This window comes from Neolamprologus multifasciatus, chromosome 22 (genome assembly GCF_963576455.1).
Source record: "Neolamprologus multifasciatus chromosome 22, fNeoMul1.2, whole genome shotgun sequence".
NCBI classification, from domain to species: domain Eukaryota; kingdom Metazoa; phylum Chordata; class Actinopteri; order Cichliformes; family Cichlidae; genus Neolamprologus; species Neolamprologus multifasciatus.
Window position 1 is genome coordinate 8,396,827 of NC_140459.1, and position 17,735 is coordinate 8,414,561.

The 17,735-nt window shown below is 39.7% G+C and overlaps 1 protein-coding gene across 4 annotated transcripts in view; it reads left to right on the forward strand.

The window, feature by feature from the left end:
• Positions 1–17,735, forward strand: part of pleca (plectin a) — a 110,019-nt gene that overhangs the window by 19,539 nt on the left and 72,745 nt on the right. Inside the window, exon 1 of one of the 4 annotated variants that reach the window (XM_085149447.1) lies at positions 15,128–15,303. The exons of the other annotated variants lie outside the window; for them this stretch is intronic. Within the exon in view, the coding sequence (XP_085005573.1) occupies positions 15,258–15,303 (46 nt within the window). The 5' untranslated portion in view covers positions 15,128–15,257. Of the gene's footprint in view, positions 1–15,127; positions 15,304–17,735 lie in introns of those variants that run through there. 4 annotated transcript variants of the gene reach the window in all.

Sequence of the window (17,735 nt, forward strand, 5' to 3'; positions counted from 1 at the left end):
ACCCGTAAGTGTGGGCCTGAAATTCCAGTTACAGCAAACTGTCAATGCAAGTCTTCTCTGGGCCTTGGTATGCTGGGAACCGGGCAGTTCCATCCAGTCGCATCAGTCTAGTAATTTTCTTCCCATGTGGTTGCCTACTGTGCATGTCACTGTGGGCAGTGTTCCTGCTGTGCCTCGCTGGCACCAGTCTGGTGCTCCACGCCCCTTTCATAACCTCCAGTCTCTCTGCCAAGATCAGACTTCCTGTTACTCTTTCTTATTGTTGGTTTTTAACCGGATGCTGTTTGTTTTAGATAATTGTACACTTAGAATAAATAGAACACATCTCCTTAAAGACGAGGAGATGGGCGATAACAAATGTAAATGCTGTTTTTAATCAGCCCTTACCTGTGGTTTCAGATGATCTGAGCTTTGAGCGAAAAGTAGGGTGTCGGGGTTTGTCATGAGATGTCAGCCCCTTCTGTAAAGCTGTGTGTTGAGCTGTTGCATGTGTGTGCAGCTCTGTGTGTGAGCTGAATAATTCAAATATGGCCTAGATAAAGCAGTGTTCCTGTCATTTTAAAAGAAGCAGAAGAAAAGTTGAGTGTTGGAAGAAAAACTTTGATATGGAGCTGGATTAGAGAATTTAAGCTGGTCATTAATCACCTTAAGATGAAGCTACTCAATTAGTCCTATAATCAGGTGAAATTATTAATACAACCATGAATTTATACTTGACTGGGATTGGTACACCGCTCTATTTTTAGTCTGTGTTGACACCGGTTCAAAATTCACAACACAGGTGAGAGAGATCTGATCCTGATAAAGTGTCCATCATGCACAGATTGCATGTAGCAGTGGGAGGATGGACTGTTACTCTTGGCAGCATTCGTGCACACAGTATCACATGGTTAGGGATTAATTTCATATTCTAAAAGTTATTACTCCTGCGTGAGCTGGCTTATACATTTGTATAAGTTATTGCAACAGGTGAAATGCAGCTTCCTATGGGAGTGATGAAGGCTGGGTGAAGCTGTGTGTCAGAATAGCAACAGATCAGATCTATTAGTGTAAAACATGCAGCTCTGCTTTAAATACGCGCTGCAAATGTATCCCTGGAGTTTACTCTGTCAGTCTTGGCATTATTCTGGTTGAAAGACAAGCTAAATAACTTCTGGCATTTAACTCAATGAGGAGTTTGTTATTAAGGTCGCGGTAACTTATTCCAGTCACATTTTACGTGTGTTGGACAAAACTCCTGAGATTATTCCATTATCGATGGTTGGCTGCAGTGTTGGAATTTCTTGGATAATCTAAAATGCCGACGCTGTAACATTGAAGGTTGGAGAAGCCTAATGAGTCCCCCAGATACAGCACAATTACCTGCACTTACTAATGACTCCAGTGACCCTGACCTTGTTGGGTTATCTTCACCTCAAATACTCATTTTTAAGAGGTTGGCTGATAGTTTTGTAGCCAAATGTCAGCGAAAGGAATCGCTCTAGCTTTTGCTAAATATTCATCTTTTCAACCAAGTTGCAGAAGGAACAATGTTTCTAAAACACCATTCTAGTAAAGCTTAAAGAGTTTAAGCTTCCAAGTGACCATTAAATAACTGAGCAATATAACCAGCTACTTCTACAGCTACTTTTCATCCTAAGGATGAACTCCAACTTCACCATAATGGACTGTAGCCAGTGTTAGTAGTATAAGTTATGCTCTGCTGCCTTGCCACAGGATCAGTTCATCTACCTTCTGCAGGTTCTGGTTAGGAGGAGTGAGATCTATATTAGCTATAGTCCAAGGTGATGGAGTTATAATAAGTCTGACCACGGGACACAATCCTCTCTGGGGGAAGTAGCTAAATAATGTCAGTAAGTACTATAATAGCCAGCTGTAGGAAAAACATGAGACAAGAATTTTCAAGAGTGTTTTCCACTAGTAAACTAATTGTGGTGGAATTCTCTCAGATGAAATGTAGTCATCAAATATAATTAGTAGGTGGTATTATGTGTGGGAAACACTGAATATATGTTAACAAGAGAAACAGAATAATACTTAGTAAAAATACTTTGTTTTGCTCCTTTTAGCTTACAGGTGAACTGTGACAGGCGTCACATGGCAGTAGCTGTTTGTGCTGATGTGATCTTTGTGTTGTTCTGTAAAGTGTTGGTCTGGGATGTAATCCTGCCTGCGAGGTGGATTTTGTCCCACTCCCCATTCTTAAACACACTTAAAAGAGTCAACATTGCGAGCTTCTGTGTGTAAATACTAACAGAGTTTACTTATAAAAGGGCTGCTATAAATTTGTCTTGTGAATCACTGTCGAGCTTGAGCACCCGCAGAGAAAGCCTCCGCTCAGTTCCAGTACTTGCCTCAGATAAGGTTTCATGCAACTTGACCTCACTTTCAAAAATAGTAATAGTGCTTAAGTTATGGACGGGTGATCACACATACACACAGATGTGTCCAGGTTGTAAAATAGGAAAAATATTCCTCTTCTGTCATTTAATATGTGCCAAGTGGACAACACCTCTTTCTTTCTTTTTTCCTGAATAATCTATTAATGTCTATGAAGTTCTACAAAAAAAAACACACTTTATTTATATATTTTTTTATATATATTTCACATTATCATTATATTTACATTACATTTTTACATTTGTTTTGTCTAAGGAGCTTGGAAAGAAAAGCGTCTGGACTTCTTTGAGTTGCTTGAAGGCGTTTCACCTCTCATCCGAGAAGCTTCTTCAGTTCTAAGGTCAAATGGTGGAGAGTCCCAGATTTAAACCCAGTGGGAGTTTCCCAATCCAATTCTCGGATGAGAGGTGAAACGTCTTCAAGCAACTCAAAGAAGTCCAGACGCTTTTCTTTCCAAGCTCCTTAGACTACGATGACCTGGATGACTGAGAACCTTCACAGACATACATTTGTTTTGATTTTCATGTCCATGCATGTCCAGCTAATTTATTGATCTGAGCCTCCAAAGTGTAAAAACTCCTCATCCTGATCTGTTGAGCACTTTTGAACATCTGCAGATATTTTGACTGGTCTCTAACTGGTAATTACACGGCAAGCAACAACACATACCTGATTAATAATCCACAGTTCAAGGCCAAACAGAGAAATGCATCAGACTGTAGCTGTTGGATGAATGACGTCTTTTCAAAAAGTTCAAAACCAATGTCCTATTTAAATGTGGCAGGTCTCATGTTCAAGACCGTCTCCTTATGCATGTTTGGATAGTTTCAAGTGCTGTTTTTAGATCACTTAATGGAAGTCTAGTTGTGCCCCCTAGCATTTTCATGCACTGATAGTTACTCTGCTCTGCAGCATAGCACAAGTTGAAGTCATGGAATTGAATTTGGTCTGAATGCATAATCAGAAGCCTTCTTCTTTGAGTTTGTGACTATCAACACCGTCAGCTGAAAGCCTGAAAATAATCACGGAGAAAACTGTCAAGTCATCAGATAACACTCCTCTTAAAAACACACAAATTTATAATTTTTTTTTTGCAGGCATGAAAACTTACAGGAGAAATAAAGGGGCACACGTATTGCCTGAGAGCTGCTGTCCTCTGACAGAGGACATACTCATACATTATTCCCACATATGTTCACACCTGCACTCCATCCCACTGTGCCAACAGCATGGCTCAGTATCTGGTAGATTAGTGAGGACTCAGAAGCTGCAGTAGGCTATTCTCACCTGTCTGTCTGCTAATTCTCTTGAGTTTATAAGGTGACCTTTTAGTCTGTATGTTCTGCTTAAACATGGTAAATGGACTCATTCTTATATAGCACTTTTATACCCTTGCAGAGGACTCAAATCTCACCTTTAACCTCTATCACCTCTATTCACCTTTAAACATATTCTGTGCAGACTGCTGCACGTTAAGCATGTAAATCAGCAGCAACAACAAAATCCCACACGTGCAAGGTGAATATCATCTCGTTACAATGCAATCTTCTCATGGAAGACCTTCTTTCCTGGCACTGATATGAATGTGGGTTTGATATGTATTATCTATTTAAGTGGCTGCAGCCCAAGACCACTCTGCAAAAACTGCTCAGTACTGCCTCAAGCCCAATGACAAAAACCCACCACGGGCTGACTCTCAGACCAATCAAGAATCCGGAGGAATTCCTCACTCATGAGTTACAATTCTTTGCGATTATAAGTATCTTTAGGTAAAAGGACCCAAACCTAAGTTGTCAAAATACTAATTTTAAGAATTATATTCAGTGAATCATTTCAGTTATAGCATGTATTTTGTGTGTGGTTGATCTTCAACTAGTGCAGATTTAGGCTTTTAACTTTTTATGTTGCTGCATTTTAAAAAGAAAAATGGTAGACCAGGCACAAGCTGTGTAATTATCTGAGTTATTATATGTAAAATTATCTGAAATCTAACCTTAGCCACACCAAGTTCGTCTTTCTGATGTTCATAAGGCCGTTCAACTTGTTAAACGTATTCTAAAGCCAACAACAACCTCAGAAACGTCTTATTCCTGGATTAGGTGCAGCGCTTTGAAATCTTAGAGGATATCAGCCAGTCTGCTGTGATTTTCAGAAACCTTTCAGTTCCTGCAGTAAGACTAGTCATCTGGCTGATTCTGTGCTGGTCATGCCTCTTTATCTAATAGATGCCCTCACATTCTTTCACGTAGTCCAAATCCTTTCTGATGATAAATGGCATATAGATGTAATTGGTTTGTGTCTCTGGTTTCTTTTGTGGAACTGCTTTAAGTCTGCGGGAGAATGGAAATCCTGACTGTGAACTGCCGTGAAGTGAACTCAGCCTGGCAAAGTTTGCTGGTGAGAGCCGCTGTAATTGAGATGGGATTTGTATTGGAGCAGAGGATTAGTGCCCTCCCAAATCCATGGAGTCAATAACAGCTGACGTTTGTTATGTAACCACACTGCAAAATGTTCAATGTATGAAATTTCTTTTAGTCTTAAACTAGATCAGAAATATTATATTTTTATTGTCACAGTCGCAGTGTTAAGTGGGCAACAAATAAACAAAGAAAAAAACATTGCTCTGAAAATAGTCAGCTATAAGACTCGGACAGAAAATTATTGAAAAAGCAGCCAAAGTCCAGAGAAAAACTTCAAAAAGCTTGAAGAACTATTACTTAAGCAAGACTTTTGCACAGTACAGAGGGTCAGGAGGTTAGGAAGTTAGTTTTAAAGCATTGCAGTTTGGATTATTGTTGTCACCCCACCAGGTGGACAGCAACATGGATACCCCAGTTTGTGAATGCAATACCTCGAGAACAAGGTGAAGTAGGATTTTTAAATTGAATTTGATGGTGCGTCTATTAAACATCTGTGGATGCAATAATGCAAAAAGGAAGTCACCAGGATTTAAATTTATACCATACGTTCATCTGCATGGAAGCTGAGGGGTAGCACTGGCAGTCACCAGTAATACTGTGTATTCAGTTAGATTACACCAGATGTCTGTTGAGCTCTCAGCCACATGTAATTGTCTTGATTTTTGTATTTATTTATTTTTTGCACAAAAAAGAATAAATCTTTATGCATAGACTTATATTTTGGCAATTTCTGTTTTTAAAAAAGTTTAAAAATAACTGAATATATTTGGACCAGCGGGCGGAGTGATGAGTAGCAAGCGTGGTTACCAGGTGTGTGTATAGGTTTTATGGATGCATGGCACAAATACAGGTCTGACACACCAAAACTAGAGTACAGGGATCTTGAACAGTTTTGTTTTGTTTTTTCCAATTTTTTTTTTACACACCAAACCAGATTTGTTAGAGAATTGTATTAAAAATGCTCCAAACACTAAACATCGCAAAATGTTTTTGTGGCACTGGTTTAGCTTTCTGCTAAAATCAACTGGTTTTCCAGCTTTCTGTGGAGTTGTTATGAAGAGACCAAGCAGTTAGTTTTGTTTTTGTTTTCAATTTTATTTTTAATTTTTATGTTTTGTTTATTAGTCTTTAAACATGGGGATTGACTTGCTTTTGGAGTACCAAGTGGTCAATAGAGGAACTGCAGTTTTTGGCGCCTCTACATTGTCTAAACTTTTCACTTACAGACGTTGCTGCAGCTGACTGGATGTTTGATCAAATTAACATATTAGTTGATAAAACTCAAACAACACAGCTGAGGGTTGGACAGCTGTTATTCCCTTTGCTTGCCACTCTAACCGCACAGCTGCTTTAACTGTTTACTGTCAGTTTAAGGCCAAAAGACAGAGAGAGAGAGGAAAAGTATCGATCAATAATCATCAACCTCAGGTCACTGAATAGGATGATGTCACTCTTTACTTTCCCACAGTGCTCTAAAGCACAGGTTTCGTGCAGTGTGTCCGGTGGGTTATTGAGTGATAGCAGTGACACACAGAAAGATGTCTTTCTAATCTGTCTGAGAGGATGATGTCACTGGAGGAAAAATCATTCTGGTCGCAGGGAGATTTCAGTCACCAGGATACAGTCGTATACAAACTGTCATTTTATCCGTCTTGAGCGCTCTGCAGAGTCGAGCTATAAAAGATTGTAAGTGCTTACAAAAATAGATTAAAATATAGTTCCACAACACGCGATATGATTTGTAGTTGCAGCATACTACAGCACAAAGTTCTGTATCCACAAATCCATTTCATTGACTGATTAAAGGAAAAGGTCTGTATTTTGGAATAAAGATCACTTTGGTTTTTCTGCTGCTTATAGTTAGATGAAAAACAGGATACAGTTCTCATGTCAAGCTGTTTAATATAAAACACCATGTAGAAGCTCTCAGCATGAAGATAAAATAAGATGTACTTCCAAAACTAGAACTAGAACTAAAGAAGACAAAAGGCACTACTGCATAGGCGAGACAGGGAGAGGCAGAGATGGATAAAATAGAAACACAAGAAGGAACAACAAATAAACTCAATAAAATCACAAGAACTAAAACTCGTCAGCACTGAAAGCCAGGATCGTGAGACAGGATGTACTCTTAGGTTTTTAATATAATTAGCTTGTTCAGTATGAGTACGTCTTCATTCATAATATTACAATTACTTGTTTCATCTCCCTGATAAAGACATATTTGTGCAGCACATCCCACCTTACCTGAATACTTCTGGTCATCTCTTAGTCTAACCTTTGAATCAGGAAGCACAGAGATCCCAGCCTGATGTTTGTCCCGGGTCGCTGAACAATGGTGCTAACATCCCGTTTGTGGCGTGCTGCAGTAATCCCGACTAATGCCAGGAATGCCAGTAGGGAGCTGACTGGCATTCTCACAGTTTTTCTGCATGGTTTGAAAATCGCTGCTGCTTTTTTCACACACCACGACCCTTGAAGTCTGCAACTTCTATCTTCTTTTATTTTTTAATACTAACGAGGCTATGAGCAGTTTGTCTGGAGCGGTGATTCAACAATAACATTTATATTGATTTCTGTCTCACCTCGTCTCATTTTTAGAGGTGAAACAGAATGAGCTCATCTCAGAAGTTACTACTCAAGTTATTTATTTTCTAGTGCTTTGCAACATTGAAAGACTTTAAAACAGAGTGACTGCAAAAAGTAGCATATTAATTTCCTGGTGAAAGATACTGTAGAAGTTAAAAGCTTGATGAGTGTTTGAAAACATGTTAGTGATCTTGATCTTATTCACACACAATGGATACGTTGTTCAGCGTAAATAAACTACTTCTGGGTGTCCTGACTCTGGTGAATCTCTATCAGAGACACCCAAAAGGAAAACAGACATCCTCAATGTGTCTCTTTCAGAGTGCAGATCTGAAAGACAACAAGCCTTAAAACATTTGTCATCATGACACATTCTGTGAATTCCTCTGGTGTTGTGGTCCTCCTGAAAAGTACTCCTTTCCTTCTCTCTGAAAGGACTTTAGACAAAGCCTCATAGAACACACACACACACACACACACACACACACACACACACAGATTCCTCTGTGGTTGTTTTCTTTTCCTTTCCTTTCCTGGGAGCTTCTGTGACGCATAAATTGTTTAACCAAAATTCGATATAATGTAATAATTCTATTCCTGCGAAGACCAAAAGGTTCCAAAATGAAATAGTTGCATAAATAACTGGAAGCGTAACATCCAGTTAAATGCATTGAAAATAGTACTTGGCCAATATTTGAAGGTTTGGTATATGGTTGTGGCATAAAACCGGCAACATGAGAGTCTCGCTTTAGAATGTAAATGTTAACATAGTGAAGTTTTGCATAGATTTTATGCAAATACACACACACTCTATGTAAAAGATTAATGTAACTTTAAAGGATTTCTGTATTTACTTTTTAAATCTTAAACTTGCATTCTTTCTTATGACCAGTAGGGGGCGACTGCTCTGATCAAGTCAAAGAAAATAATCGTAAACATTTTTTCGATGACTTTACTTTCAGTCGGGTTTCTTAGATGGGTTCCTTTTAGTACAAGATGAACGCTACAGCACTACATGCTTTTGCCGTGTCCTCGACTTTCAGTCATTTTCACCCTTCGCTGAGTTCATGTTGACAGCAAACTCAACAGGAGTCCACAAACCAGTCGATGTTGATGTTTTTTTAATTATGTTAATATCGGGAAATTTGTCACCTAGTGGCCATGATGTAAACAGGATGATATCCACCAGCTGTTGATGTTAAAATGGGCTCTTTTTATGTGTGAGATAATCAGGGAGTGGCAGTAGTAAAGAGATTATTTTTAACTGCTGAATTCTCGGCTTGTTTGTTTGAGTTCAGATGAACTCCAACAACTGCACAGGGAGTTTAATATCGCCGATGGACCTAGACAGGAACTGGTGTGGGGGTTTCACCACCTACTCCTCCACACGCCCCACCCTGAAGCCCAGAGTATGTTGGTGACACTCCAGCTTCTAATGGCTGAACTTCCATAGTGGGAGGAGCCACATCCCACAGAGGGGTGGAGCGGGTGTATCGGGTCTTCCACCTGGGATTAAAAGGGACTGGAGGCTTTGGCTGAGCTTTGGCACCGCTGCTTGGAAACAGAAATATCATTCAAACTGGTGTGGAGCCAGGGGGCTTAATATACCTCACAATGACGTTTAGCTGGGAAATTGAATTTTCTCTGACTCCTCAAATATGCACAGAAACAATAGTTTTTACTGTGTAGGACTGTGCTGTTTCTTTTTAGAGTAAACTCCAGGAATGAAACCCCCCAAAATAGTCACAGTTGAAAAGGAGAACGTTGACAGTTGATCAAAAAACAAATCACTGAGTTATGTTTCTTTGTTATTGGCTCCAGGACAAGCTAGGAAATTCCTAAGGTGGTGTGCAAGTTTTGGTTTTGAACACTAACCTTTTTCCACACATCTCAAAGCATTACGAGTGTGTAGGTGTTCAAAGAATGATTATTACGGCCAGTGCTCCTCATCAAGGTGATGTGATTAAAAGTTCATGCACATTAATATTTATGTAGGAGGGAATATTTAGCCTTAACATGGCCAAAGCTCTTTACTAAAATCCAGAAATCAAATTAAAATGAATTATTTCTGAGACTAGATTGTCCACTTTAATACCAGATGTTTTTATTAATGCACCCTGTGGAAGGTACACACACATCATGTAGAGAAATAAACCTGTTCCTTTCATTTTACTTATTTTGTTAGAGTTTTTTTTATAAAGCTGTTTTTTCAGGTTTCATGTGTAATGCAGAGTATGGCAAACTCAATTCCTCGACGGGCTGTAGTGAGAAATGAGAATCATGTCAAAGCCAGGCCCATAAAGCCCTTAACCAGTCAACCGCTAAACTTTATTAACGTTTATAATGTTCTCTTTACGGTTCAACAAGATGGTTACCCTGCAGCCAACTAACAACAAACCATAACACAAGCCTGATTATGGCCGATACTGGTACTATGGACTGTTTTGTAAAACCAGACGTATCCAGATGTAAATGCAAAGTCTTACATTTTTGTTCTTGCACATCTGTCTACAACTCTCACCTAGCTGAAAGTAGAAGCTTGCATTAAAAAATAAATAACAAGAAAATATTTTTGAACTTCCACAAAACCACCGAAAAAGCAATCTTTAGAAATCGCTACGGAAAGTCCTCATCCTTCAGCCCGACTGCATTTGCTGGGGACAGTTAACTAATGCCAGCATGATGCCAAGTGACCTTAAGAGGCACCTGGAAACCAAACATTCCTTCAGGGAAAAGCTTTGCCCACTTCAAAAGTTCAGTGGATAAGAAACAGGGATAGCAGGAGCATCTGCTGGATTGTGTGGAAGTGTCTGATGTGGTAGTAGAACTTACTGCAAATCCCCCAAAATGTAGGTATGATGCATTAAAGTAAAAAAAAAGGATAACACAGAGGCTGACATGTGCTGACATGAACAAAACCTTGCTTTTTGAGGCTTTGCAAGGATGTATGTTACTCAGTCTCACATCTGTTCAAATCAGCCTTTAGTAGGGCTGTGCGATATGACCAAAATCTCATATCCCGATATTAAGACATCTATCGTCCGATAATGATATAAATCACAAAAATGTAACATTTTCTGTAAATTCTTTGAATCTCGGGCAGCTCGACTTGTGTGAAGTGTTTCCAGCTGCGCGTCCTTTACTCGGATTCGAGTGTTTTAACCGTTGCATGAAACTATACATTTTTAGACATAAGTTTTCTTTGTATTTATTACATGGCGTGCTGCGGGGAAAAGCCTGTTCTAACGTTTGAGTCTAAGGTTTATTTTTTTAGCACCTGGCGGCTCTTTTTTACTTCTCATCCGTAAACACTCTGCATCTTTCATGTGATTCAGTTTATTTTGAAAAGTCTCAACAGGATCTTGAGCTTTATTGTGAAAGGTTTATGTGGAACATAAACAAGTGGACACGCAATGGTTTTACCGTCGTTGTTGCTAACCACAACGCATAAAAACAGGCGCTTGTCCGTCAGTAGTGTGGTTATATAAAATATAAGAGAAAGAGAAATTTTAAGAAATTAATATAGCCACTACAGTGACCATCAAAACGATGAAAAAATATTGCTGTAAAGAGTTTATTTTGCGACACCACGAAACAAACGATAGCGTAAAATGAAACGATAGACGTTTTTATATCGTCATCCGATATATATCGTTATATCGAACAGCCCTAGCCTTTAGCAACAGATTTGCTTTTTTTTTTTGATTCCTGTAAGGAAATATGCGTATGGCGGTGCATCTGTTTAGTTTGGCGCTCGCAGCACTTTACAGACCAACGCTACGACTGGGTGGGCCTTATTTTTAACTTTAAGTGGTATATAGGTTGCATGAGCATTTAAAGAGTCCCAAACTTGGGGATGGGTGTTTATTTTGACACGTGGTGTTTGCTGTTTGTCGTAACCACTGGTTTAATTTCCTCCCAGCTTAGTGAAGTCCTTTGCTCTACTCTGTTCTGCAGATCTGAGGCAGCTCGCGGTTGTTAAGCCGTGTTTCTTAACATACTTTCACAAAGCACTAAGACGAGGGGGAATGCCGCAGTTTTAGTGACTGAGTCATTAGATTAAACAGGTTTGCTTGTTCTAGAGTCACATGCATCATGTGATTTAATAGTCTAACTTCTGAAAGTTCAGATATATGTGTCTGTTTGAGGAGCAAAGAGCAGTCAGGGTTTGCATCACTGGATTAAAATAATGAGTGGTTTGGACCAACATGAGTGTGAGTGAGTTGGCCTGTTTATTAGTCAAATTACTTTGTTGGTTTTTTCATTCCTGTGATTATCCATCTGTCAAACTTGATGTCTTGATTTTAAGAAAAACTTAAATGCATCTCAGCACGTTGGAATCTTTGTAGAATTCAAGGAGTCTTTCTTTTATTTATCTTTTCTTCAATCAAATACTACTGATGTAAAGTTAAAGATTTCAGCATGGGAAGTGATCGAGTTTGACTCGCTCTTTGGGCCAGCCTCAAGTGGCCACTAGAAGAACTGCAGTTTCTAACACTTGTTCCTTGATTTTGGCAGACCAGCTCCAGTCGTTTGTCCTGCCTCACTGAAATGGTATGTTTTAGTGTGATGTGCACTGTCTTTATACTGCGCCAAATCACAGCAACAGTCGTCTCAAGGCACTTTATCTTGTAAGGGAGACACTTTAATAATACATACATAGAAAAACCCTGCAGTCACATGACCCCCTATGAGCAAGCACTTTGGAGACAGTGGGAAGGAAAAACTCCCTTTTAACAGGAAGAAACCTCCAGCAGAACCAGGCTCAGGGAGGGGCGGCCATCTGCTGCGACTGGTTGGGGTTGGGTCCCCAAGGACATTAGGGTGAAAGTAAGACCCTAGCGCTTCGAGCCTGAGTTGCTACATGTGACTTTTGTGTTGTTTTGGGGACTTTTTATGGTAAAAATAAAATAAAATATGGAACTATAAATAAATGTAAGTTGGTTGAGAATTTTGTTTTTTGTGATAGTTTTCTTGTACTCTAGAGTGAGTAATAAACAGGGCTGATTTGTGGATTACACAAATCTAAAAATGAGCGTTTGGTCTTGTTTGTTAATCTATCACAAACTGCATTATTGTAGGATCTGCTGTCATCATTTAAAGACTTAATCTCTTCCAGGTTTTCCCAATTAGCCCTTGCTTCTTGGCTCCTTGCTTATCTCTTTGCTGCTGTTGTAACCGGATCTGTGATGAGCCATTGATTTTTGTATTGATTGTAGAAGTGGTCGTTACATCCTCCCTACATAACCTCCTCCATGATTGTGGTCTGCGCTTTGCTAAAATGTGCCAACATCATGATACTATTTGTCATGTAGGTGCTCTACAGTGGTAGTGTCTTTGGCTTTTTTTTCTCACACTAGAACAACTGAAGCATCAGTGTGAAACAGTTTAAGGTCAGACACCAGCTGTTGAATTCAGCAGCTCTCTGTTAGGAGAGAAAATACACCTTTTGTAAAGTGTCTCAGTGAGAAAACATCCACGGCAGCAGCAGCAGCTTCTTTTTTCCAGGGAATATTCAACCTATTTTTATTCCCGTCTGTCTACATGTGAGCTCAGAGATGTTTGTTTCTGCAGGGTTTGAAGACATTTGTCCCGTCTCGTGTTTTTCATATACCTCATAAAACAACCTTGTTTTGTTAGATGTCAAAATTCTTTAAAGATGATTTATTGTCAGTGCTCGGTTTGCAGGCTGTTTGAAACATTTCTGCTATTTATCTTTTTTAATTGAAAGCAGCTGTCAGATCTGTGCGTCATGGATCAGGAGAGCTTTTTAGACCTGCAACATGGAGAACATTAAAAACTTGTCCTTTGGCTTGTAACAGGTGCTTTTAAGTAGTCTGGCCACTGAACGATTAATTAGGAAGGAAAAAAAAAACTCTTAGCAGGGAAACACAGCAGACTCTGAGACTGAGCCTTTCCCGTGAGTTTGATAGAAGTAACCTACTCTTCCTTATTTGATTATGAGTAAACATAATCTGACTGGTTACAAAGGATTAGTTTAACTTAGGTCTTATAAGCCTATTACCAAAACGTTGTCTGTGCTGACTCATTGCATTGTAAAGCAGATTTCTCCTTTAAGGGAGACTCTCAGGTTTAGACGAGGTTCTTGTACACATTGTGTTTCAGTGACTCATGCGTTTCACGTGTAGCTAAGCCGGCTCTCCTCGTAATCTTTACCTGTCAACTGTCATAATGCTTTGACACGTCAGCAGTAGAAAGCAGCACTGTTTCCACTCATGGACCAGAAAATGAGATTTTTCTCATCATCTTTTTTTTTTAATGTCTTGCCATAATGTTCCCTTTTTTCATGTTTTTCTGAGAACTGTCTATTGCAGCTCAGCAAATGTCTGACTCCTCACATCTGAGCACAATTTATTTCAAATATTTTTGAAATACAGTTTCCAGAAGTTCAAACAAGCCCTGCAGGTATCATCACCTCCACTTACCCCGTCCACTCCAGCCACTAGATGGGGCAGGCTCAAAGAAAAAGCCACGCAGTCATGTTTTGGCTCCCAGAGTTGCATTTAGTAGATCTGTTATCGATGTTAACTTTTTGTGCTTTGCTTGAATAGTCTCACTTGATTATAGTGCAGTTAGTCTGGTGTGATGCATGTCCTATCACCTGCTATGTGTTTTTGAGTACAAATAAAATCTCTTTGAACAACTAGAATTGTTCTTTATTTAGTTGCATGCATCTACTGGAATTTGAAGCAAGAAAGTTTCCTGTGCTTTTATAGAAATTCAGATTCTTCATACAGTAGCCCTGTGTTATGCTGATCACTCGTCAATCCTCTGTCGGTTTATTCGTGCTTAAGCAAAAAGCATTTTTGCTGTTGCTGACTTCAGGCACAATGCAGCGATGTCAGCCGGTCACTGGAGGCTTGAGGAGACTGCTGAGTCAAAGTCAACATAACCTTGCTGTCATCTTCTAAAATATTTCTGTCAAGGCTCTGATAATGTAAGCCATTTGATTGTTGGTTCAGGAACTTTCTTATGCTTTATCTGATGATAAGATTGAATGGTGAGAATGGCTGTTAATCCATGAGATTAAATGATGGGATTTTAGTTTGTTTTGTGGCTTTGATTAATGACTTCATTACTGTGACCTCTGCAGAGTTTAATCATGGTAGTGCTTAAAAAGATGCATGAGTGCATTTTATTAAGGCTCCAAAATTTGGTTTTCTAAAACTGCTCTGTCATCCAAAGCACCCCGAGGTCCCCTCTGCAGTACATCTAATGAAAAATAGAGGGACTCTTCCAGATGAGTAGTGGAATACTTTATTGGGAGATGCTGAATCATAGTTAATATTTCAGTGCAAAAATGAACAACACAGTGACTCTTTGTCAAGTTTATCTTAATTTTAGAGTCTAGATATGTTTGCAGGGGATTTGACCCTCATTTAAAGGTTTTTTCTTCCCTCCTATTACTCACGACTCGAGTCAAAAACGCTCTGCACTGCCTGCTCGACACCAGCTGCTTGCGTGCTAGTGATGTGATGGTGGAGGATGACTGGTTGAGGCACCTCCCTGTGAAACACCACAAGGATGAGAAGGAACAGTAAGAGGGAGGGGTAGGAGCTGGAAAAGAGGGAGGTGTGCTTCCCTCTTTCACAGTTTCTTTGCTGACAGGGTTTGTGTGCAAGTGGGCAGAGAGAGAGAGAGAGAGAACAAAAACACTGAGCTGCCAAGTCCTGTGGGAGCAGAGAGGGAGAGGGAGGGAGGCAGAGAGTGGTAGAAACAGACTGCCGTTAGCTGAGGGACGTTTACATCCTCCAGCGTGGTGCTTCAGTGCTGAGCTGACATTGCAGGGCTCAAACTCTGCTGTTTGGAGACTCAGCAGCCGTGAGAATGGATCCTGGAAGGTCTATCCAGCATGAGATCAGCTCTCTCAAAGGTACCACGCCTGACTTTATTCCATAATTTCTTTTTTTTTAAACTTCCTGACTTGTCATCACCATCATATGCTTTCAGGACCGCCTTGTTTTCCCACAATCCTTCTCTGGTCAGGACTTCCTCATTTGTATAGATGCAGGCTAAAGAAAAAGTTCAGTCGTGAGTGTTTCTGGGAGTTAAATGGGGGAATAATAGTCCCCTGTTCTCCCGCCTCGTTTCTGCGGATAAGTGAAGTGAAAAGCTTTTCTTCCCCTGATGTCCAGGCGTGACCACAGGGGTTGGAGCAGGGGTCACTGTGAGGCGGTGTCTTTTATGAGCCTGGCTGGGTGTGTGTGTGTGTGTGTGTGAGATGCTGAGGGAGGCTGGTGCTGCTGCATGCGGCACATTGAATGCGTCTGCGCCGGGAGATGCAGAACTCAACGCCTGGTGCAGAGCGGCTGCTGCATCGCCGTGGTAACAGCAGGAATTATGGTTAAGCGTGAGTCCTGAGATGGGACCGGCGATGGTGCAGAGACGGAGCTGATCACACACAGCTCTACAGCCGTAGTCTGTCTGCTGCTTGTTTGGCTGCAGCGTGCGTCGGTGTTTGCTTATAATTAGTGCTTACATCATCAGTTTGCTCCACCCACCTTCTCTTTTCAAGTGTCTCACTCAGCTGTACTTCAGTGTCACAGACGTCATAAATACAGTACTGCAAAGTGTCATTTTAACACTTATTATCCCCATTTTGAAGATTTAGATTTTTTTAAATAAATATAAAAGCAAATTTACTTTTCTTTTGTGCTGTTTTAACCTTATGTTTAATATTTTGTCATATTGAATATAATGCATTAAGATATTCCTACTTTTTAAGCAGTTCTGTTACAGATTATGATTATTAGTTTTGGCTTCTGTAACATGGGAATTTTATGGCTTTTGAGATTAAAATGAAATATGTCTTATCCTATAAATGAAGGGTATCAAAATCAACCTTTAAAAGGTTCCTAGTTATATTTCTTGATGAATAGTTCCCGATTTATCTAATAAATATACTAATTTTAGAAGGCTGGCAGATTTCTTGTGAAAATGCTACAGAACTCAAATGGCTTTAACACTTGAAAACTTAAAAAAATAATAAATATTTCTCTCAGATTTCATCTATCAAATCAAACATATGATGCTACCTGCTGGTCCTGTGTTACAAGGGAAAATAAAAGAGTTGTAGCTTTAGCACTGATATTTAAATGTAGGTCTCGTTCAAATCAATAGTTTAGAAAATTAGAAAAAGAAAGACCTTGTTAAGTTTAGGAATTCTAGCTGCGGTTTCATGATTTATGCATTTAAATGAATGTACATTTGTTCAGGTCATGGATATTGTTGCCTACTTCATGTAAGAGACAAATATATTTATATTTAGAGAGACAGAAAGCCCCTAATTTGAGGAGAGAACAACCAGACTGTTGCAGCTTTTTCTAATGCTGGTGTCTGTGTGGAGCTGTGGTTTGTCTGCAGTATTCTGGCAAAATGTGGTAACGCTTTGGAAAAGTTTTCCAGGCAGCGGAGGCATTTAAATGATCCTGGAGAGGGATCTGAAGGAGTCCTGCCCATTTGGATAGGCTGAGAATGTGTTCCCCAGGGCTGTGGAGACAAAGGCTCTTCGCTTCACTGAGCGCTCCCAATGGAGTTACTTAATATGTCGAACACCGCTGCTTACTCAGTCAGACTGAGTTCATTTGTAAGCATGTCGTCACTGCAGGACCATCACTCCCATTGTCTCTTTGTGTCACCTATTCTCAGACACTTGGTACAGAGTCAGGAGCCTGCTGGTGATCTGCTGTATGTCTTGAGAGGTGCATAGCAACTATTTTACTGCTTTCTACAAGCCGATTCTCAGTCTTGACCCAATTATTTTGGCCTCATTTCAGGCTTATGTTGCTCTCAGTTGAAGAAAAGTTCTAAAAAAAAGTTACATTGTGGTGCATTCACTGAATCACTGAAATCTCTGCTTTTTCCCTACCTGTTTTTTTTCTTAAGTATTCTCTTTTGTATCGTTTTGCTCTCTTATAAAACAGTTTCCTGTTAGGCTTACCACACTAAATAAAGTGTTACTTTTAGTTTCAGTCAAAATAGAAAATAACCAGAGTGAAGACATTCTCCTTTACTTTACTTTTCTATTCTTAAGCTGTTTATGACTTTCAGCACTTTTCTACCCCAGGGTTTCTCAAACTCTTGTCAGCAGGTTTTCTGTTATGGATGATGCTTTCTGAAGGGTATGTGCTGGTGAAAGAAAGATGGCTGTGCTTTTCCACAGGATATCCAGTTAAAAGGAGTTCAGTGCAGGAGTCAAAGTACTTGACCTCTTGTGGTATTGTGTTGCAGGCAAAAAAGGTGAAGTAGGTCATTTTTAGAGGTATTTCCATATTTTAAGCAGGTTTCTTTAATGAAATGGACTGC